Here is a 24230-nt window from a genome sequence, read left to right on the forward strand (position 1 = left end):
TCTTCTTCGATTACAAGACACTTCAGTCGAAACCCATTTTTATCAGATTGAAGGTCGTTTTGGTAGGTTTTCAATTTTTGTAAATTTTTTTTTAAAACGACAAAAAGTAAAAAAGTAAATAACAATATTTTGTATTTGATAAAATAAGTTGGATTTTCAATGTCTGTATTTGTTCTTGAGATATTTTAGCCGAAATCTAATTATTAACAGAGTTTAGGAATAATTTTAAAGGTTTCTCGATTAAGTTCTGACTAATTTTGTTTAGTATTTTTTGTAGATTTATATTTTTTTCTAAAATAATTGTCAATTGCTATTTTTCTGAAAAAATTAACCAAACTCTAAAGGCTTTTCTTTTAAAAGATAAAATTAGTTCAAATTCAATTTCTTTAATTGAGATTCAATTTTTTTCAACTTTTGTAGGTTTTCATTTTTTGTAAGAAAACTGCCATTTCGTTTTTTCTAAAATATCAATTTACTATCATGTCATAATGTATAATTGAAATCGATAACGTTTTTGGGTCGAGAGATATTTGGAGTCATCCCTTTTATCTTACACGAATGTACGTTAACACCAACAAATAGACATGTTTCTAAAAACCTATGACTTAGATTTTAGGAACAATGAAATGTCGAGAATTATCAAACTGACTGATTATAAAAACTGGTAAGTATCAACGTAGTATACATCCCAGCTTATTTTATATCTCTATTTTCTATTAGTTCTAAGGTATTATGCTGCTGAAATTCCGGCCATATCACCCTCTCCAAAGCTACACATAGTTCCGAGGGAATACCCCCATCTGTGCTATACCTACTCGTACCTACATATTTTCAATACCTAACTGTAAGTTACTTAGTTCTCCTATTGTACATATGTACAAAATATGATCCAAAAGTAGTTCAGTTTTCGAGTTCATATATAAAAGATGAATACAAGTACATACACTGCGCTACGCTTAAATACTCGCTCTGACTGCACGAGCTGTGGTAATACGTTAATTTATGGGAACGCACCCCCAACTATAGTAAAACAAGACGTGGCTAGGCAAGGCTAGGCAACTATGCCACCACCATGTGATGGGAATATTTTGGGATATGCGAGATTATGAATGGGAATTGGGAGCATCCCTCTGTCTGTATCGTTTTGGGATTTGTATATTTCGTTTATGTTTGACAGAACTCCCAGAAATATGTATTCCAACACTCTCAGCTCTCGATGTATATCATCTCATCTCAGCAAGTAGTATGTAGGTTAGTACACCACCCGCTCCGGCATAAAGCAATGTTGTGCTGTGATTTTAATTGAATTTCCGGAAATTGAAAAGCAAATCATTTGTTCTTTACTTCTTGATTTTACTTCAACAAAGTAACATCTTTACACAGTAAATGTATAAATTTATGGTCATATGGAGTCGAGGCGTAACAAAGGGTGTTTTTCTTTCAGCTGCATGATAAGTTTCAATGAATTATTTCTATTATTTGATAGTTGGTCAAACTAAGTTGACGTTTCTTGGCATCAAGGTTGGGCAATACATTGTGATTGGTTAACGCCAGAACACAATGCTTCCAAATTATTAAAATTTACTTAAAAAAGAAATAAATCTCTTAGCTTGTTTAATAGATCTCTTTGTCCATTTTAAAGTGCTTCGTGACTTAGCTAAATTCTATTTTATTTTGCAAGATTGACGTATTTTTAACCAATTATTGAATCTTCGTTTTTAGAAATGTCCGAGCTAAGTGCCCCCTCGTTCAAGCGACTTAACACATTTAGATTATTTTTTAAGGTCTTAGGTTTGATTATTGGGTTATTCCGACAAACTAGCAACTATAAATGAATTTTTAGCCAATATTCAAGCTACCATTGATCCTATATTTGTTAAAAGTGTGAAACATTTAACTCATCTACAGGCTCATCTAAATTAATGACAAAAAATTATCTACCACGCCAGAATATAGTTAAAAATTAATTCCAACAATAGTTGTAACGGTGTTTGGAATAGTTAATTTTTTTTCTGTCCCACAAAGACGGAAATTAAGTAGCTTTCAACACGAATCTTGCCATCGATCACATCAGCTTCTTAAATTATTGCTCTTTAAAAATGTTAAAGACAAACAAAAAAGGTATTTTTAAAGCAAAGGTAAGACACGACATAGTTTTCAGTAATTAATGTTAGAAAATTTGAATTTACTGCTGTCATGGTTTTTAAAAATACGTTTAAGTTCTATTTTCCCATTTTTACTATTAAATAAATACCCATTTTTGATAAACTTTTCCGAATTATTTCTAAAATGTCATAACAGTTTCGTTGGAGAAGCAAAAATTACTTCGAAACCTCTTTGATTCCTTCCGATGAAAATCGTTTGAGCATAAATGTTTCTTTAAGATCTATGTAATCAGTTGAAATCTTGAAGGCTTAAAAATATTTTTCGATTTTTGTTTTTGAAATACTAAGAACATTTAAACAATATATAGAGATTTGGAAATAATTTTGAACAAGTACCAGAATGTTTGACATGTCAACCAGGGGAAAATCCAAATTTGTTGTTAATAGATGATTTAGAGTTGGTAAAAAGAAGGCTCAGAAAATATTCAAATTGTAAGGAAATTCAAAGACATAGTTAAAAAGTCAAATGATTGAAAACTTCTTGAGTTATATTAGTCTTTTGGAATAAGAATTTTCAACGGAAATAGCAACAGGGACCCCTGTGGAGAATATACGATTGTTGAAGGACAAGAGTCTTCTGTGATTCGTTTTGGCTTTGTAAGAGGCGAGTGAAATTATCATGTTTTTGATTTTCAAGGGCTAAATTAACCCTTTTCCAACCACATGCCAATTGTTCGATTCTATGCGAAGGGTGGTCAATGACCCAACCAACAAAACTTGGGTCTTCTACCAAACAAATGTTATGGAATAACAGTACAGATAGCGTTTAGATACGTTGGAACTTAATAAAAGGATTTTAATATTTTAGAGGACACTATTAAACAAACATATCCGCATTTTTAACAACCTTTCAACCCTACCCCATGGAATTTTTTGAAGTTTCAATACCTACCGTTTTCGGAAGAAGAGGTTTCACTAGCTATAGCTGGATTTAAATATGGCAAAGCTGTAGGTGCTGACCAAATACCATTTGAATTTTACGGGACAAATAACCTTATCCAAAAGCTGATCAGTTTAAAAAAGCGCTTATTTTTCTTATACATAAAAAAGGTAGTACTAATGACCCATCCAAGTATAGATGTATTTCCTTCCTCAATGCCACATATTCAATTTTTACAGCAGCACTCCAGAAGGGGCTCAAAGTCTGGATAGCTTCACAAAATCTCTTAAGTGAGTTCCAGCTTGTTTTAGATCTAGATACTCCACCATTGATCATGGTATTTGTGCTAAAAAACATTACTAATTAATTTCTAGCAAGAAAAACAAAAATGTGTGTTCTTCTTGTATACTTCAGAGCGGCTTTTGATGCCGATCGCGATGTTTTTATTTACAACCTAAACGGACATGGTATGACTTAAAAGTTTGGAAAACTAATTTAAAACATGTACGAATACACAAGGCAGCAGTTTGGAATTGAAAAAAAAAATTCGAATACTTTGCAACTCAATCCGGAATCCGACAAGGCAGCATCATTAGTCCAGATCTTACCACTCGTTGTATAAATGACTGAGTGAACTTAATAATTGAATATGGAGGAATACAAATCAAAGCTATTTGCAGATGATGTACTGATGCTGAAAAATTCTCCAAAAACTCTACAATTTATTATTAACAAGTTGAAAGAATATTGCAATCTGTGGAACCTTCTGGTCAATCTGGACAAATCCAAAATAAAATGGACAAAATGGTAGTAAAGAAGAACTAGAAATGGTTTAATGATGGAAAACCTGTTAAAGTTGTATAAGAGGACAAGTATCTTGGAGTACCGAACAAGCGATTTATGCAAATGGATATGCAATGCACTCGAGTGAAGAAAAAAAAACGCCTAAATTGTTATAAATGCGAATTTGAAAAATTGCTTCAATAACAGACAAATAAGCAACAGCTGCAAGTATAGCGTGTTAAAGCCATTGAGCAGGTTCAGACAACATAAGGAAATGGAGGCAAGCCTTCCAATTAAGGCGCTTTATTGGAAAGTTGACTGAAAAGTTAGTCGAGAAAAATCTCCATAACTAGAAAAATAAAGTCTACTTATGTCAAAAGTGACAGTTGATCATGTTTTTTCCTTCAACAGAAGTTTATTACTGCTTTATGATTTACTTATTTCTGCAGGGCTTGATTTGATGCTTTCTGTAAAACGATTCTATGTCAATTCGAAAAAGAGATAAGTTATGTTTTTTTATTATAGAAAATACAAATCGTGATGGACTTGTAGATTGCCTGAGGAGTACCTTGTAGAATTTAATGTTTTTGGTAGTTTTTTACTATGAACTTGAAGTAGAGGTCTGTGAAGTAAAGTTTTAAATTTAAAATTCACACTTGAAAATCTAACTAGTTGCCTTGGTCAAAATTTACGTTCAAAGAATGAAGTTGATTGCAAATCCCTTATGTTGTATTAAGTTGCCCATTGTCGAGTTTATTCTCGTCTATGCTGCACAGACATGGGCAGGAAGAGAATACGAAGCAGTTGAAAAACTCCCGCCAAACTCGCTAAAGTATGTGATAATGCTGGAAATTGGGATGTCGCCTCTGTTCATCAAGACACTTAAACTTCAAATCGATTATATTCTTCGTGTTATGCCGGATCACCGTCTACCGAAAAGGATCGCGATGCATATGCTACGCAATAGAATAGGATGTTTTGAGAAATGGCATGAGCTAGCAGAAATATGCGATATGGATCTAAGATCTAAAAACGAAGAAGAAGCAAGAAGTTCCCTCCTTCGATCAATATACATATTATCGTCTTGATTATTCTCCAGAGAAAAATAATTATTTTTTGGACGAGAACATCAGAGCAAAAATCTCACTGATGTTCCGACGAGGGAAATTATTGGATCTAAATTACGTACCACAAAGAAGCGATCTACCAGCCTTATGTGATATCATAAATTTTGTAGGGCAATGTCCATTTTCGAATGCAGTAAGACGAAACGTGTTCGGAAATGACTATTTACAAGAGAATTGGTGTGTCCCCTCTTCAATTAGATGGATGTTAATAAAATATACACAAACGTCAAGACTGGACTTAAATATAGGAGCCAAACACAACGACAACTTTTAAACAATCAAAAAGGTCAATTTTATGGAACGAAAAATGTTATAATTAATGACTTTAGGTTTCATTAATTGGATTATCAACTTGGCGGAATTGAAACCAATCTTAAACGAAAGTAATTGATGAATTATAATCTAATCTAAAATCTAGAGATTTGGAAAACCATCAAATTTTTAAAGGTACTCGTAATATCTAAAAAACTCACATGAAAGAGTGAATTCAGAGTTGGGTTGAAATTAAGACTTTCCCAAACCCCTCGAAAAAGTTCAATTTCATTAATAGGAAAGTTATCAAGCTCTCAAAAAGACACCCGATACTATGTATGGATTTCAAGTTGTTCACCTTGTTCTATCGTGATTTGAAAAAGAAAAAGGTTTTGTTTTAAGAAGCAGCCATGCCTTATTTATGCAAAGCAGTAATCCGATGTTATGGAGAGGGTTTTGTTTGCTTCCTTCTATACTGATGGTATAGCTATATTCGATTTGGCGAAAAGGGATTTGTTTTGATACAAAGATAATGTTAAACAATTTGTTTTCGAAATTGAATAAAGGTTAAGATAGGCCTAAGAAAATTGTTTGACTAAAGTTATGTGAAGCAGTAAGTGGATATATTACAAAATGAGTTAGGCAATAAGTGAAGCTGAAATATTCTAGAAGGGTCTCAAAACTCCACCATCAACCTTTTCAGGAAAATTTAAATTTAAAAATTTATTACATACTCATCCCTAACTTCTATACATATGTAAAGATAAAGTAAGGCCATCAAGTAAATGCACATTGAGATGAGAACATGAAGTTATTCATTTTATCTATGATTTTAGAATTGAAATGGTAAAGATACACATACAATTATTTTTTCGTTTATTTGTTTAGATTTGGATTAGTTGACAATTGTGAGCGTCTGCAATGGCATGGATGTTGTTTTGAACACTATGTCCGATTGACAGTGCCCCAACATACAATTACCCAGCAGTTTGTTTCCAGGAAGTGATTGGAAAGCGTGTTAAATGTCTGATTTGAAACATATCAAATAAGTGAAATTCGAGAGTTTGTTAAGTTTAGTTTTTTGAAATTTTGTGAAGTATTTAAAAAATAAAAGAAAAATAAAATGGATAAAGTAATGTCATTATTTGAGGATGCTGATCCTTTGAAAACTTGGTGGCCTTTTATTATTGCTGTGGCAGTTGGGGTTATTGTGACAATAAGGTAAGTAAATTTGGGCAAATTCTTTGTGGAGTAAAATATAAAAAGCAGAATATCGTATTTTCTTATTGAAAGTTACGTATTGGAAGCATTTAGAAAATAGTTACAACGAGTGTTTAATTATCAAAAAAACACCATTCGCTATGTCGAAGACTGGTTAGAGTGATGCTTTTCGTCTAGTTAGCCTTTAATTCGTTCGTGGCAGTTAAAATAGTATGTGTCCTTTTCTCAATGGTCTATGTTTTCTATCGGGATTCATGCTTTGTGCTCGACATTATATTTTTGAAGGATTGAAAGTGATGATTTCAAGAAATTAATACTAATATTTTCTTTTTGCTTTGTACGTTATCTTATATCAATTTCACGATGGGGTTTTTTAGTGCTTTAAAAGGTAAGGCAACGTGGGACTATAGTCTGACCATTTTTCAGTTGAAGTTTCATACTTATCTAAGAGTACATAAAGTACATACAAGTGTACGTATAGTAAACCTACGAAGCTGGTATCAAGATAAAGAATGACGGAAATTTGAAATCTTGATGAAATTCAAAAAAATTAAACAAGTTCGAGGCCAAAGAAATATTATTCCTAATTGGATCAGCTTCAAGCACTCCAAGAAGTTCGTAGTTGAAGTCAATTTGAAAAATATTGAGTGTTTACTTGTTAGTGTCGTTTTACAGAACTTAACTTTATACGATTAAGGAAATTAATAAAAGCATAAACCTGTTGTAATGAAAATATTTTATACAAAATTTCGAAACATTTAAAACATACAAAATACTAAAATACTCGCACCAGTTTAATTTTAAAGAATTAAAATAAAAACTATGTATTCATTAATTTTAAGTTTTTTTCGCTAAACGTTGGTAGGAACAACCTGGGAATTCCGGTTTCAACTAATTTCTTAGAAAATATCAAGCAATTTATTTCTACGAATTTAAGTTATTGCAGGTTCCTGGTGAATGGACAAAGGTGACATCTTACCCTTTTCCGGAAGAAATCTCTCGAAGACTGTTCGCAAAACATTCTCCCATACGACAAAGGGCATCCAAAGAATTTTGTTTCGTGTTGCAGGCTGTGAACGGTCATTCATTTCCAACTCCATCAGTCATTCCGGCAGTTCGAGGGGCTGCTGCTGCGTCTAGTAAGCTGTGGAATACAATCATTGGCCAGCGTTGTATTTTACGTGTAGAAGAACGTTTTATCATGATGATGTTTTATCAAAAACATCGTCTCCACCTTTGATTTAGTTTTAGTCTAGTATCATCACAGGCTTATTTTAAAACCCGAGAGTGGCTTTCTCACCTTTATGTTAAGTGAATACCAAAACAACTTGTTTATTTCACTTTTGAACATCAGTCACCAATGTCATTCTTTGAGAAAATAAATTCATAGATCATTGGACTGGCCGATACTGCTATCTGTTATTGATTTTAAGAAATCTTTTTGGTCATTAAGAAATTCCGTTCCAAAAAAGGGTTTTGTTTGATTTTGTGGATTTTTCCCAAGATGGTGAAGTTTTGTACCGAACAACTTCAAGGCCAAGTCCACGGCTGTGAAAAAGGTATCGGTTGTAATAATTTAATTAGAAAAAATAAATAAATAACGTAGACAAAAAAAATACAAAAAAAATGCTTTTTTCCGGTAGAAAAGACCGCCCGCGTCTAAGCAGCATTTATTTTATTTTTTCAGTCACTTAAGGTATTTTGTTATATACAAAATGCACGTTGCAGGTTAGTTTTAACAGTGGAAATAATTGAATTTGTAGAATAAAAACATTGTGTCGCCAGCAAACTTAGCTGTTTCATAATTTTGATGTCTTGGAAAGCCAGACGTAAACACATTATCCGTGTTTTGTTGGAAAATCTATCCATAGTATATTGGAATTTTACACGAATAACAAAAACAATATCCATAGTATGAATAACACCGACAAAAGTTAGAGTAGAATCTTACTATGGATGGGTTTTTGATATTTATACGATTCTCGAATGGATCTTACGTGATTTCGTTCTAAAATGTTGGTACGATTGAAATTGCATATTGATGGCTGTGTTCGTTGATTAGTTGTGCATTTGGAATAATGTGTGTTTTCCATTGGGGAAAAAATCAATCTTTACTGTTGATATTATTTAGTTTTATAAGTGTAAATTCACTAACTGGGCTTATTTTGCAAGAGAAAACAATAGAAAAGATATTTATGTTTCCAACAAAGGTTTATCTTAGTTAAGATTAAATAAATATTTTTGGTGTTTCCACCGCACAAGAAGATTGAAAAATGATTAATTTTGACAGCACTTTCTAAAATGAAAATAGTGTTTCGATGTGTGAAGTGCAAGTGAGATAGTTTGATTCGTGTTAAACAATGAAGAACTGATTAGTTCAGTGCCATATAAGAATATCTACTACATGTACTTTTTTGTAATTTGATTAAAACAAACCTATATTTTGTGTACACAAGCATGCAAATAAACAGACCATAAGGCATTATCTGTAAAACCAACTTCTCCATACAGGTTTTTCTTCACAAATTTTGACTCGATTCTAATCTCCGACGGGATTCGAGTCGAATCAAGCTCATTTCAACTCGATTCAGGTATATGAAGAATTGAGGCGAGCTTCAAGCTCTATTCAACACCACATGTTAATGTAGTAGTCTACGAACAAACCCCCTCCTTGAAGCAATTGTTAAATGAACTTTTATAGAATTTTAGATGTTTTCTAACCATTTTTTTGGCTACTGCGTATACTTTTGTTGGCAACTTCTCACTGTACTATATAATATGGAATTCCAAAAAAACGCACTTATTGTAGAGAATTGGACCAAGTGCAGATCCTTGGGGAACCCCTGCGACACAAATATTAATGTTTACCATAAGACATATTACAATTAATTGATCTTATTAATAGCAAAACAACAGATTCAATGTTACTATTTGAAATGGCATTGCCAGCTACTTGAAACGTTTTGAATCTAAGAGTCTCTGTGAAGATCTTCGTTTCTAATATACTACGCTGAATTTACAATTTTAATAGCCAATGCTTATTTTATAATTAATATCAAAGTTTTTTTTGGGCATGAGGATTCCATTTTTATTTTATGTTAAAAATCAAACCAAGATGTTTTGCTTTGCTGCAAATGGAGCTCGGGCATGTTTTCTCTAAAGTCAACGTGGACTAATTTAAGTTCGTTTAGAGCTCTTCCCTTTAAATGTATCCAATATTTTAAAATTATTTAAGCATTTTGAATTTAAATGTTAAATTATTTTTAATTTTTTTTTAAGGCAAAAATAACTCAGACAGTGTCTTTTAGTAAAAAAAATAAAATCGTGTCTATACACTATCATCGAGGGATATCAAATAATATACCTTAGTCTTTGTACTCGATTCCGAGCACAATACGAACAATTCTGTAAAGAATCCTTCGGGTGGAATTTATTTTAATATGAAATTGAGACATAAGAAACAAATATCTTGAGGAAATGACATCAGAGGCAAATTGAAAAGTCAAAGAGGGAAGCAAGAAAATAGTCTACGGAGGAAACGGATATTGTCTCAGGAAACTGCAATGAACAGTTGGTGCGTGAATCTTCCCCAAAAACACATTCGGTAACAGAGGCATCCCCAACAAACCCCCCTTTGACACAGGCAGCATCGACTTCAAGAGCTTATCGCAATAGATTGATGTTGCCAACAGTTGCCAAGGTATATGATCGATACGGTTTATCGACGCGATCTGCTGTTGCTGTCGCTTTTGCTGTTTTGGCTGGTGTCGGCTTGGTTTCTTCCAAAGATTCAACTCTTGTTATAGACAAAAATAAGATCCACCGAGCTGTATCGAAATCACGTAAATAATCTTTAGAAGATATTAGAGGTATTGCTATAAAAAGCATTTTTCTTTGATTGAAAAAATTACAAGACCCTGATAATTGAGAAAATAGGGGCGCGTTATCACCGTAAAGAAATTTTCTCAATTTTGGCAAAACCTGGATCAATTTTCTTGGGACACACAATACCAGGTCGTGGCACCGCAAAAGGGATTTTTACTTCCATCAAAACCTTTTTAGAGAGTCAAGGTTGGAATTTAGATGACTTGCTTTGCATTGGATGTGACGGAACTGCAACTAACACTGGTTGGGAGGGAGGGGTCATTCAATATTTAGAGGATGGTGTATTTTCATGCTTCACGCCAATGAGTTACCTCTTCGTCATTTATTCTTGACATTAGATGGTTGCACATTGGGTCCTAGAGAATATTCTGGACCTATTGGGAAACAATTAGCTGTAAAGTAAAAGCCGAAAGTAAAACCACCGTGAGCTTTTGTGCAGTGGCTGGTGATATGCCTGACTTGCCGAAAAATGTGGTTGATGAACTTAGTACGGATGAAAAATTTCTTTATCAGATATGTCAAGCTGTATCTACTGGTTTCTGTTCTCCGGAGCAGGCAAACCGTCAACCTGGAAAAATGGTACACTAGAGATGGCTTACTTTAGCTAATCGCTTACTGAGACTTTATGTTAGTACTCTTCGTCCACCAGAGAATATGCTCCAATTTGTTTCCGAATCAAGCGACAGGCGTCTTTTAAGAATAGAGCCAAACATATTTTCCAATTAATTATGTACTCTCGTATTTACCCGAAAATTTAAGATGTGTTGTGGATTCTGGTATAGTAAGAAATGCTTATTTTGCACATCCAGAAAACCTGCTTATCAGTATGTTGTTTGATGAAAGAGACCACATTCGGGAGCTGGTATTGCAAAGAATAAAAAAAGCTAGAGAAGCTGAAAATATCAACAAACGCAGGATATATATATATAAACCACCAAAGATCTCTGCTAAAGATTATACCGGAATTATTTTGTGGAACGAATGTCAGGTAACAACACCCCCGGTTCTTCGACATATTTCCTTTGAAGACCTTCACATCGTGGCAAAAGATAAGAGCTTGGAAATTGTTGACTTTCCCTGACACACCAAATCTTTGGAAAGATGTGTTAAACTGGTAACAGAGGCATCACAGATTGTAACTGACCCTACCTCTAGAGATGGCTTAATTAAAAACAAGTTGAAATCTCGTGCAGAAATGCCAAATTTTGGACACAAAAATAAGTTTATATTCTAAGGTTATGTCATTAATTAAAAATTATTTCTTGCTTATTTTGTTTCTATGTGATTTGTTTAAATAATATTAATAATAAAATACGTTTAAAACTAAATTTTTTTTATAATTTTTTTAAACGGTGAAAAAAAACATGAAATTTAAAAACCTTCAAAGCCCGGTACTACCCCCCAAGATAATATGTTCTTTCAGTTTTTTTTTTGACGTTTTCTTTATCTGTGTAAGATCACGCAAATTTTGATACCCCTTTTGATAGTGTAGCTCGAAAAAATGTTGTTCTCATACATCGACGGGACACCCTAATGTACAATGTATATCTTCTTTTTAAGTTACAAAAGTTGCTAACTACTTAAGGTAGACCTCTGAGAGGGGAAACTATGCGAAGTTATTATTATAAATATCAAAAAGGAAACCAAAAAAAAAAAAGCTCTATGGCTATCAAATAATTACTTCCTGTTTATCATAATCAATAGGCTTGAAGCGGGTTGTCATAGTAAATGTTTTTTTAAAGACATGGGTAGCTTCTGCAAAGATACGGATTTAATTATTAAAAAAAAAACACTTTGGTGTTAAAAAAAGAAACTCAACCTAGATTTTTTTAAGAATAAAGTCATTTAGAAACTGAGAAATAAAAAGTGTACTTTAAGCTAAGATACTGACTACGAAAAATCTTTTGATTTGCTTTGGCATTATTGTCTTATTTACAAAACGAATTCCTTTGAATTTTCAAAATGGTATCATTAAGCTCTTTTTAGTTTTTTAACAAATCAACATCGATTGTTATACGATCTGAACACACAGATTTGTTTCCAGTGAACTCAGGAGTACTTAAGGGAACGATATTTGGGCCATTGCTGTTCCCATTTTTTTTTGCAAAACTTTCCTATTTCAGACTCCATTTCCCATAAACCTGAATCTTTAAATTATGCTGATGACACAATTATATTGGCAAGCAAAGCACAACCAATCTTAGCTCCTAACAAAATTAAGCGTACGCTTCCGGTTTTAGAAAATTATTTAAAAAAATAAAGATTGAAAATCAATACACACAAATGCGGATAGACTTGTTTTCGAAACGCCAGAATCAAAAGAAAGAGAGCATATAGTAAGGCCTTAAACTAGATAAAGTCAAGATTCCATTACGATTTTAAAACAAACATTCAAACCCATTTTTTTTTTAATAAACACAGTAGAGCAATTCTTAAAAAGGCTAGGATGGTAATAGGGTCATTCAAAACTGTATTCGAAATCTATAAAAAATACATAAATTGGATGGCGCAACAGCCCTTTAAGCCGATTCCGTACGGCTAATTTAAGAAACCACTTTTCATCACAAAAATTACTCTTGGAGGATTTATCAATTCCTCGCAAGAGGCAGCGTCCGTGAAAAAAACTTTATCACAGGCAGAGCTCGAAACCAAGAACTCTGCATAACAGTCTTTGTGAAAAAAATTTATTCTGATGTATAATACGATTATATTAGACCGGTAAGAAGTGGGTTTCATTTCAAATACAAAAATATACTTAGCAACTCAGGTTACGGACCTCTTTAGTTGTGGTTGTGGTTTTAGTTTTAATTTTAATTTAAGTCATTTAGTAATATTTGACCCAAAATAGCATAAAAGGTATTGTTCTGAGCAAGCGACCAAAAAGAAGTGATAATAATTTTTAGATATCTTTTTATGGACTTTTATAGTGTTTTAAGTATTATTAAAATTGTGTATCTATTGAGGCAGACATATCTTTAAGTCGACTAAAAACTAAAAATTACAATGAAGTTAACAAATTTAATTTACTGAGTCATTTTTATCTGGTCTTCCCATATTTGCATATTTAGGTTAATAGTTAACAAAGATTAGCCAACTAGGCCTTAGAAGACATGATTTAATAATTCAAATTAATACAACTTTGAATTAGTATAAAATCTACATGAGTAGACTAAAAATCTATAATCGATTGACAAGTAGTGCACAAGAACTTGTATGGACTTTTGTCCCATTTGGGTTAAGAAGTTCATAATGTAATAATCGACTTTTTTACCCACACAAGTGGGTATAATGTAGTAACTTCCAGTTATAAAGAAGCTTGCTGAACCCCAAAAAGCCTGAATCGATACAGCTTTAGTTTGTTCTTTAATGTTTTGTTTTCTATTGAATGCAATCCAAAATTTTCATTACATTAAGTAAGCTATTAGACTTTCCTTAAAGAGTGGTAATTGGGTAATGACCACTTCCTCCTATTCACATTTTGTAGTATTTGTTAAACTCTCAAATATTCGTTCATAATCCAAATTCCTTATAATGGAGTAATTAGCAAAAAATATAAAATAATAAAAAGAAATATGAAAACAAAACATACAAAATGGAAGGAATTTTTCTACTTTTTGTTATTCTTTTAAAAATCACTTTTCAGCTTTTAATTAAGATTGTAAATTGCTTAAGTTACAAAAAAAGAAGACAAATAAGAAAAGTCTGACTGGAAATGGAGTACAGCGAGTTCTTGTTGATTCTATAATCATCTTGAACTTCTGGTTTAAGAGGAACTCGCTCGCTTTTACAAATACGACCTCCAGCATAAGCAACAGCAGCGCAGTCATTGCATCTAATTAATTCAATTTGAATATTCACCCGCCTCATTAATCACAACTCGAAGAAGTTTATACATTTTTGAACTCTTCCTTTTCATACCTTCCCACTGTTTTATGTACAACCTTAACATTTAAACACCAATCTCAAAAGTAAATGAAATTTAAATTGGTATATCGAAGGAAATAATATTATTTCGAGTGCTTTCGAATTTGCAGGATGTTTTTTGAAAAGTATTTTGTTTTTGTTTTTAATTTAAATAGAAATAGTTGGAAGGGATTTGAGATATTTGATGGAGTTCTTCAAAACAAGTCGGGAAAGAACATCGCAATTAAGCGAAATAAGACGAAGAATTTTCTTGTGTTTCACCAAAATCAATTTGATTTATATATATTTTGAGAAGAGTAAACAGTTTTTTTTAATATCTTAAATTAAATAGATTTTATCAACAGATGCTTCATTTTGTCAATTAAATTCATACCAATTGAATTGAACTTATATAAAATTGAAATTATACTTTAAGATAAAATGTTTTGAAGTAGTTATTTCTCTGCACAATTTTTAAAGCATCAATAAATGCTTGAAATACACTTTTTGACATTTGATTTAGCTATATCCTCTATTGTGGCAAAGCTCCATCTTTTCTGGGTCTTTGAAGTCTTATGATATCGATAAAGTCATTTATGAAAATAATTAACTCCAATTAATTTAAAAGGTGGCAATAGGTTTTATTACTTCCTGTACTACAAAAAGATTAATATAATTAGAATTCTATTTCTATTTAAAATGTTGCTTACGATAAAATTGGTGTCGTGAAATAAAGCCAGATTTCAAAAAATTGGCCTTAAATTATTATTAGAGGTAATTTTTAACAGTTGGACTTATTAATTTTAACAAGTAAAATAAAGCCAAATAAGTTTTATCATAAGTATGGGTTGCCGTAAATACAATAATACAAAGAATTCTCGCACCTACCCCGAATTCTATAGTGTGACAAAGCAGGGGGGTTACTGGAGAGTAGCATGCCTCCGCCTCTAATTAACATACCTTACTGAACAAAATTAGTTAGTGTTATTTCTCAAAAATTATTTTGAGACATTTTTTGAAAGTTGGCCTTATTTCACGGAAAGGTTATTTTATTTTAAATCAAAAATTACGATCATGCTATTTTACAAGTTTTTAAAACAAAATCAGAAATTTTCGAGGAAAGTTCGCTGCCACATGCTTAAGGCTAAAAACATCAAAAACTTTTGCTTTGTGTGACCTTACCAATATTTCAAAACACTCAACAACTTTAATAATAGTAGTTGATTCTTTATAATAAACTTCTTTAATACATTTTGATTAGTTGATGATGTGCTAGGATGTCCTATGTCAAAATCCGTTTTAAGACTTTGAAGTGCTTTTGAATATTTGATTTTTGTATTTATAGACAATTGAAACACCTCACTTGTCCCAACGCAAAAATATCCCTATTGCTAGTTAACATACTTTCGAATTGTCAAAACATTTATGTATTGCAAGATCCTTATAGAAATTGCTCTAATAAAGTTCTTGGTATTTTGTTTTAACTTAAAAAAATCAAGACGATCAGTTGTTCGTCAAATAAAAATTTTAGGCTGATTCAAAAACGAAAAAAAAGGCTGGGTTGCGACCCACACTGATAACGTGCCATCCCGTCTGTCGATTTGTCTTGCTACTTAAAAAAGTTGTCAGTTGAATTATTCTCCAAAATTTTAAAATTACCAATAATATTTTGCATATAATGAAATAGTTTGATTTCAAAATCTTTTTTTCGTTTACGAGATTTTTAGTCGAAAACCAATTTTTAACAATTTTGGTAGTATTTCTTATATAAACAAATACCGATTAGATGAATGGAATAAATTTGAAGTCAATATCTTCAATTGTTCACGAGATATTAAACCAAATATCAATTTATATCAAATTTGCGTACCAGTGTTAGATTTTATAAAAATGTACTGAATGTCAAAAAAATTTTCCTGAGAAGACAATATTTTTAATTTTTGAAAAGATGTTTGAGTCAAGGGTAAATTTTTACCATGTTTTGTTTAGGTTTTTATTTTTTGTAAGAAAATCGTCAATTCGATTTTTCGCAAAGTTTTACCAATATTTCTTATAACATCAAATTAGTTTAAAGCCATAATCTTAAACTTTTGAAAAGATATTTGAGTCCAAAATCAATTTTTCTTAATAATTTAAAATTTAATTCAAGTCTCTAGCGTTATTGGTTCGTGTTCGTGAGTTATTTTGGTTGACCCAAATTTGCTCCTGTTTTTTAAATTGCTATGTAAAAAATCACCCACTCAATGTTTTTGAGAGTCCCTTCTGCATCTTTCTGCATTATTATCTGTATAACAAAATGTATTTGAAGTCCATATCTCTACTGGATCTTAAGCTTTGGACGACGAAAAAAAACTTCGCGTTCGTACGGACGAACGAATGTACATACGCACAGACATTCCTTTTATTTCAACTCTAGGAATCTTGAAACGTCGAGAAATGTCAAAATTCAAAATTTTCAAATTTGTAATCAGTCGGATTAGTCAAATTTTCACATTTATCGATGTTTCAAGGTTCCTAGAATTTAAATCAAAGATTTTACGTCGTATTTTAGGGATACCTTTTTGCGTCGATCATAAATCAAGCGGCTTAAATAATAACATCAAAACATGGAGAAAGGCCTTCTAAAATAAAATACACGACTGGGTCACACGAAATTGCTCATATATCCAATGAGCCTGTTTGAAAAGACTTCCTCTATTTTAAGACTTAAAAATAAACAGCGCCAAAATAAGTTGTTTTTCAAAAATGTAAATGCCATTTAATTAAATACATTTTGTATGCATAAAATTTTTAAATATTGTCATAAAAATATTTTTGGTAAGCAGTTATTGAGTTCTGAAACAATACATTTTACGTTTGAATTAAGAACACAATATTTACCTTTTTCTGAGATAAGGAATTTAAAAAAAATGTTTAAAACTCCAAAAAATTATGACATTTTTGATCAAATATTATTAAGACAAAGAAAACTTTAAAAAAAAGATAACGGTTCTATGAGGGGTACCCTTCTGGAGCAATTTAAAAATATGTTTTTCCGGTTGGAAGTAGTTAAGTCAAGATAAGAATTTTATATAAACAGCTAGGTTCCCAAAATCGAGTGTAATGAAATCGAAATTGAAATTCGAGTAAAAACGTTCTCATTTCATCGATTTCACAACTTTGAATACTTTTCGAAACCCCTTCAAGTAAAATTCAAGCAGTTTTGTGCTTTTCTAAAAAGTGAGTGTAAAATATTTGTGTTTTTTATTTGCATTGAGTTGATGCTATGAGATGGTTCTGATAATATAAAACCTCTGGTGTCGAAAATTAGCTTTTGATTGTGTCGAATGTGTTTAAAAGAACTCGAAATGGTATGGAAAAGACGTTTAGTGTGCTGAAAAATTATTGTAAATGCTTTATCCGCTCCCTCCCCTATAAAGGAGAAGCTAAAACTTCTCACAAACCAAATGCATTACATAAAGAAATTTTTTAAAACAATTTCCTCTTGTCAAATTCAAATCACTTGAAATTCGCAAATATCGAAATGCAGAGCACGGAAATTCACCTCGTTTTGAGTTCAAAAAAATGAGAACGAAATCGATAAAAGTTAATTTTAGAACTCAATTTTTTTTCGAGTGCAAGTAAATATTAGAATCTAACTTAAAATTTTGAATATTAGAATCTAAAAACAATCTGTTAATATTGTTCGTGTGCCAACTAAAGTTATTTGTTCACGTTTAATGCCTATTGCAAGGAATCCTATAATAGTAATTCTTGTCATGAAAACTGTTTTCTTAAATTAGACGTTCGGTTTCGGCATAAAAACTGTAGGTTCCCTCCCACCCTAAAATGACTCACACACAGGAATGATTGAGAGTTGCAAGTCACTAGGACCTGGTTCTCGAATATTTTATGTATAAAAGATGATATTACCTCCAAACTAATTGTATACATAAAAGAAAAACGTTTTTGAAATCTGCTACTTTAAAAAACTAGACAACATTGGTATAAACTATTTTTTGACTAAAATGTTGAAATATTGATTTACAAATTATTTCAATCTATGCGTAATACTTTTGGTAACAAAAAGTAACTTTCTTAGAAAAATAATATTGTAATTTCAATCAATCATAATCAAAATTGACTTTGGACTAAACTATCGAAAATAGATGTTGAAATAAAATATATTTTATCAAATTCCAACAAATGTTTTCGGTAACTTTTAATTTATTAAAAAAAGTCAAATTCAAAAATTTAAACCACCGAAAAGAAAATACTTACTACTGTAACTCAATAAAATGTTTAGAAATATTGATAGACGGTCTCGAATAGGCTAGGCTTTCCAGCCTAGTTTTTTGTTTATAACAATAAATTTCTTAAGTCTTATGTGTAATACAGAACAGAGGTAGTTGAAGACGATAGCATTATTGGTCCGTTAGACATTTGGCGGTCTTTGTTTCTGGGAATCAAATTCCACTTTCTTTGTTAGATTAATGAAGTAATATTTTTAAATTCCCATATAAAGTTCTTGTGATCGGTCCGATTTGTCGAATTGAAAGTTTTGACATTTCTCGATATTTCGAGCAACCTAGAGTCTAAATAAAAGAATTTTGGTTTTTTTGGTGATATAAGTTTTTATGAATCAAAAAAAATGAAAAATATAAGTGTCACCTTGAATATTTTACGAACAAAAACAGATTTTATCTCCAACGTAATTTTATGCAACAAAGAATAACGTTTTTGACATCTAGAAAAATTTTGAAAAAAAACGAACTGACATTGAATTTTTATTTTAATTACAAATAAAACCCTAAAAATAACATTACTTAAAGTCGGTAAAAATAGATTTTCGACTTGACAAAAATTGATTTTCGACTTTGCGAAAAACTTAAAACATTGGTTTCAAACTAATTTATTCTAATAGAAAGTAATGTTTTCGACATTCAGTAAATTGTTTATAAAAATACAATTGTCAGTTCTTTTTACCTATCTTAAAATTTAAAATCTAAAAAAATAGTATGCAAAATTGGTAAAAATTGATATCTCGCGATCTAAACTGATTTCAATCTATGCCAAATTTTGTTGTTAACGTTGGATAATGGTCTTAGAAAAATCAAATTCGTGTTTGCTCATACAAGAATTTAAAACTTAAAAAAAATTCTCCTTAAATTGGTAAAAATTGGTTTTGGGCTAAAAATGTCCGGATCAATAGCAGATATTAAAATTCATGATGCGAATATTTTGTAATTTTTTGTAAAAATTCAGCTGAACAACCTACAAAAACAACAAAACAACTCATAAGAAATAGTTTTCAACTGGAGTATTAGTAGAATAAAGAAAGATATTGACTTTAAATAATTTATCACACGCAAAATATTTGTATGAGTATTTTGTTAAAGTAAATAGGACTTGTCGAAATTGTGTTTATAAAAAAGAATTACAAACAAAATTGTCTGACTAAAACTTCCCGAAAATCAGAGGATAAAAAACTGAAACAAAAACAGATTTAAAAAGTCAGTTTATCATATCCTAAAGTGTTGTTAATTTCTACTTAAGGTGGCGCTACAGTCCGGGCGGACCTGGGCCTCAACCAACATGCGTCTCCAGCCAGTCTTTCTGTACTGCGTGCGTCGTCCCTCGGGATTGGATTCGAAGACCTTCCGGGCTGGAGCATTAATGTCCATCCGCTCTACATGACCTAGCCATCTTAGCCGTTGGACTTTAATTCTGCTAACTCAGTCAGTGTCGCTGTACAGCCCGTACAGTTCGTCGTTATATCTTCTCCTCCATTCTATATCTATGCGTACCGGACCAAAAATCACCCAAAGAATTTTTCTCTCGAAGCATCCTAAGACGCTCTCATCTTTCTTTGACAGGGTCCAGGCCTCAGCGCCATAAATGAGAACCGGGATGATGAGTGTCTTATAGATGGTGATTTTAGATGCTCGAGAGAGGACTTTACTTCTCAATTGCCTTCTAAGTCCAAAGAAGCAGCGATTTGCAAGGGTTATTCTTCGTTTGATTTCAGCGCTGGTGTCGTTGTCTGTATTAATAGCGGTGCCTAGGAAGACAAAGTCCTTAACTACCTCAAAGTTATAGCTGTCCATGGTGACGTTTTGTCCAAGACGTCGTCGTTCAGTGTCCTTTTTTGATGACAGCATATACTTGGTCTTGCCCTCATTGACCACTAAACCCATCTTCTTCGCTTCCGTCGCAATGCTCAAAAAAGCTCCACTGACATCACGCTTTGATCTTCCAATTATGTCAATATCATCTGCATATCCGAGTAATTGGATGGACCTTTGGAATATTGTGCCTCTAGTGTTGACCGTTGAGTTTTGCACAATTCTTTCCAGACATCAAATGAATCGATAAGGTCTTTTCCGACCTTGATAGAGCAGCGTGCATTCTCCATCGTCATTCTGCACAAAGGGATAAGTTTGACAGGGATGCCAAAACAAGACATTGCTCGGTAGAGCTCTTCCCTATAGATGCTGTCATACGCGGCTTTAAAATCGATAAAGAGATGATGGGTATCGCTTTGAAGTTCCTGGGTTTTTTCCAAGATCTTCCGTAGTGTGAATATTTGGTCGATAGTGGACTTTCCTGATGGTGTGAAGCCACACTAAGTTGTTAATTACTTGTATTTTATACAAAAAAAAAAAAAAAAATTATAGAAAACGAAAGTCTATGAAAACAAGTAACAAGAACTTGTTTTCGACTCAAGTATCTTGAAAACAAAGAAAGATATTGACTTTAAACTTTTTTATTTTACACAGAATGTTGTTACTGCAATTTAATATTACTTTTAAAAATAACAACGATAGCGTTATTGGCCCGCTAGAAATTGAGGGTCTACGAATTGTTCCACTTTAAAAAAAAATGTTACTAGTTTCGAATATTTAACGATTAAAAAATGATATTAACATACATTTCTGATATTATTGAAATCTAATAACATTTCTAAAACATGTAATAATTGTTAGTTTGGAGAAAAAATATAAACAAGTTACTGCTTTTTTGAACATATCTTCACTTTTATAAAATTAAAAATTAGCGGCCATAAAGTCGTTCAAAGCAAGAACACCGAGACGAAACGCCAATACAATAATTGTTGATTTATTTTAGGTTTTCGAGACATTACTCTGAAAATCCGAGAAAAAAGTCATTTTAAGACGATCTTAGTTTATGAAATAGTATTTTTTTCAAATTTTTGAAAAATCTTCACAAGTTGTTAGATATCGTACATTTTAAAGACATGGTTTGTAACAGAAATAAGCAAAATGGTTTGAAAGTAATTCTTGTTTTTGCAAAGAGTCTGTCTTTAAAACAAAGGCTACAACATTAACAATTTATAATATATTGCAAATATACATACAAATAATGTGCACAAATTTTGTTTTCGGATTCGAAAATTCCAAAACTTATTTTTCAAAACACGAGAGATTTATATTCACGATATCTCCAAACTTCATATGTCTTGATATCTCCAAAGGCATATGTTGCGTTTTATACCAGCCTTAAAAACACATTTTTTGGTTGCTTATAGGATTTTTAATTTGGCCTATTTAAAAAACCTGATGTGGTAGACAAATTTTAAGCTAAGATTCGAATTCAAGACAAATTAATCCTTTAAGAAGTTTAGTTTTTTTAGGTGATTCTACCATTCATTTTAATATGATTTATCCATGCGTATGGTACGAAGTAGGAAATGTACGACTATAAGAAGTAAATGTGCAGGTGAACCGTATACTTTTCATATAAGTATCGAGGATTTTAAAGTGAAATGTCTTGTTTTATTTTCCATAGAAATTTGCATTCTTAATTCCTCTTTTGCCTACTTCCACTTCCGTTTCCCATCTAAGGCAACGACCTGAAACGGACTCTTTGCAAAAATTACCCATGTTCTTCGTACTCTGGAGTGTATCCAAGGAGTAGCGTAAAAAGTTCCCATTTGTATAATTAGTATGCAGAGTGGGCTCTGTCAAGAAGCCCCACCCAGCTTTTCTGCTAATTTCCTGCACAACCTCTGACTTGAAGCTTAAGAGCATAGAACCAAAATATAGCTATAAACAACTACCCCAAACACAACACACACTCAAGGCAAAAAACAAACCATCCATGGAACGGAGAGCTTTCGTTGTAAAGAGCATGCATGAATTACAACAGAAAAATAAGAAAACTTTTCTCTTCCGCAGGACCTTGATGGGTGGCCAGCGATGTCCGAACGTGAACCAAATCGACAGGCAAGTCGTCATTGTTACGGGAGGCAACAGTGGCATCGGCATGGAGATCTCGAAGGCATTGGCAGGACGTGGTGGTCATGTCATAATGGCCTGCAGGGACCTCGTCAAAAGCGCACGCATCGTGGCCATGCTCAAGCGGGAGTTGAGCTGTCGCACAGAAGGAGAATACTTCATCGAGACACGATGCCTCGACCTGCGGTCCTTCGACAGTGTGAAGCGATTTGCCCGCGATATTCAAGCCGAATTCGAACGTGTTGACATTCTCATTAACAATGCCGGCGTTATCTTCCATCCCGAGTCGAAATCAGTTGATGGCTTTGAGATGCATCTGCAGGTGAACTATCTGGCACCGTTCCTGCTGACGCACCTCTTGCTGCCACACTTGAAGAAGTCCGATAACGGACGGGTCATAAATGTGTCGGCTCATGCACATGCCACAGCGAAAATGGACTTTGACGATCCGCTGAATGTGGGCACATGGGCTGTGAAGTTCCATGCACGCGATGCCTTCTCGCACTCTAAGTTGGCAGTTATTCTGGCCACCAAATGGCTGGCAAGGGAGTTGAAAGGTAAGTTCTGTCGATGTTTTATCCGGGATGGAAATTCCCTCTTGGTTGACACCGCTTTTTGGTTAATTTATATTTTCTTTGTTTTTTATTTATTCCCTGATGCGAAGGTTCAACGGTGACTGTGAACGCTTGTACACCAGGACTAGTCAGAGGCACATCGCACCTGAGAAAGTAAGTGAACAATAAGTCCTGTGGGCGGTATGTAGCCATTTTTGTTAAACTTTTCGTTCCTTGCGGTTGGGGTGTGGGTGGGGGTCGGAATCGAATTCGAAGCATCACCATCCAAAGAGTGTAAGGGAATATCCTGGGGGACTTGGTGCGACATCGACAGATTTTCCATTTCCAAAAGTCGATAAAAACAATTGGCAGCAAGGGGGCTATCGTGTTATTTCTTAAAACATACAAAAAAGTTCAAAGTTTCCCCTGCAAGCAAGCCTGCATCCTTTTCCCAGAGTGTGGTAAGGCATCGGAAAAAAATTGAAATGTATGTAAATTATACTTTAAACGAAATAGTTATTGGAAAGTTAAATTGGTTGAAAACAAAGTTAAGTAGGTTTAGTGATTTTACTTGGTTGAGTTTGCTTTGCTCATGTTGCAGCTGCAGCTGCAGCCTAGCCCTCCTATTGCAAGGCGGAAATATACCAAGTTTTGTTTTTTTTTTCTTTCTGATGTTGAAGTTGGAACTTACATATACATAAATTTCGTCTTGTAAAAGTAGTTTTTTGGTGGAAGAAAAAATGTACTTAATACTTACTTCAATCGACGGAAGGAAAAAGTTTTGCAATATAGAAACTTGAATATGGACCTTATTAAGCTGAAAACTGCAGTTTTCAAACAAAATACAGTATATATTAAGTACGAATACGAGTTTAATTTTCATATGTTTTGTTTAAATAGGAATGGAGTAACTTTTAAAGGATGGTTTACATCAAGAAAAAAGGATCAGCAAAATACTGAAAAAAGTGAACTTTTTTTAATTTTTTAATCGAACCCAATTGCGAACTTAAATAAAAATCGACGTTATGTTATCTATCGCGTTACGTGATGGCGTTGTCCCACAATTACAATTAAATGCATCAATGACACAAGCCATCAATAATTAAATCGAATGATAAGAGTCTCAAAAAATTCAGTGAACTTGAATTGAAGACCGGTGAAACTGCCCGACGTCTTACACGTTCAAACCGAAGTTTAACATATTAAAAAAAGACTTAAGTAAT

The 24230-nt window shown here is 32.7% G+C and overlaps 1 protein-coding gene across 1 annotated transcript in view; it reads left to right on the forward strand.

The window, feature by feature from the left end:
- Positions 1 to 6111: 6111 nt before the first annotated feature.
- LOC129940103 (retinol dehydrogenase 13) overlaps positions 6112 to 24230 on the forward strand; it is a 51870-nt gene continuing 33751 nt past the window's right edge. Inside the window, exons 1-3 of the mRNA XM_056048348.1 lie at positions 6112 to 6428; positions 22394 to 23010; positions 23118 to 23181. Of these exons, the coding sequence (XP_055904323.1) occupies positions 6331 to 6428; positions 22394 to 23010; positions 23118 to 23181 (779 nt within the window). The 5' untranslated portion in view covers positions 6112 to 6330. The remainder of the gene's footprint in view (positions 6429 to 22393; positions 23011 to 23117; positions 23182 to 24230) is intronic.

This window comes from Eupeodes corollae, chromosome 1 (assembly GCF_945859685.1).
Source record: "Eupeodes corollae chromosome 1, idEupCoro1.1, whole genome shotgun sequence".
Classification (NCBI taxonomy): domain Eukaryota; kingdom Metazoa; phylum Arthropoda; class Insecta; order Diptera; family Syrphidae; genus Eupeodes; species Eupeodes corollae.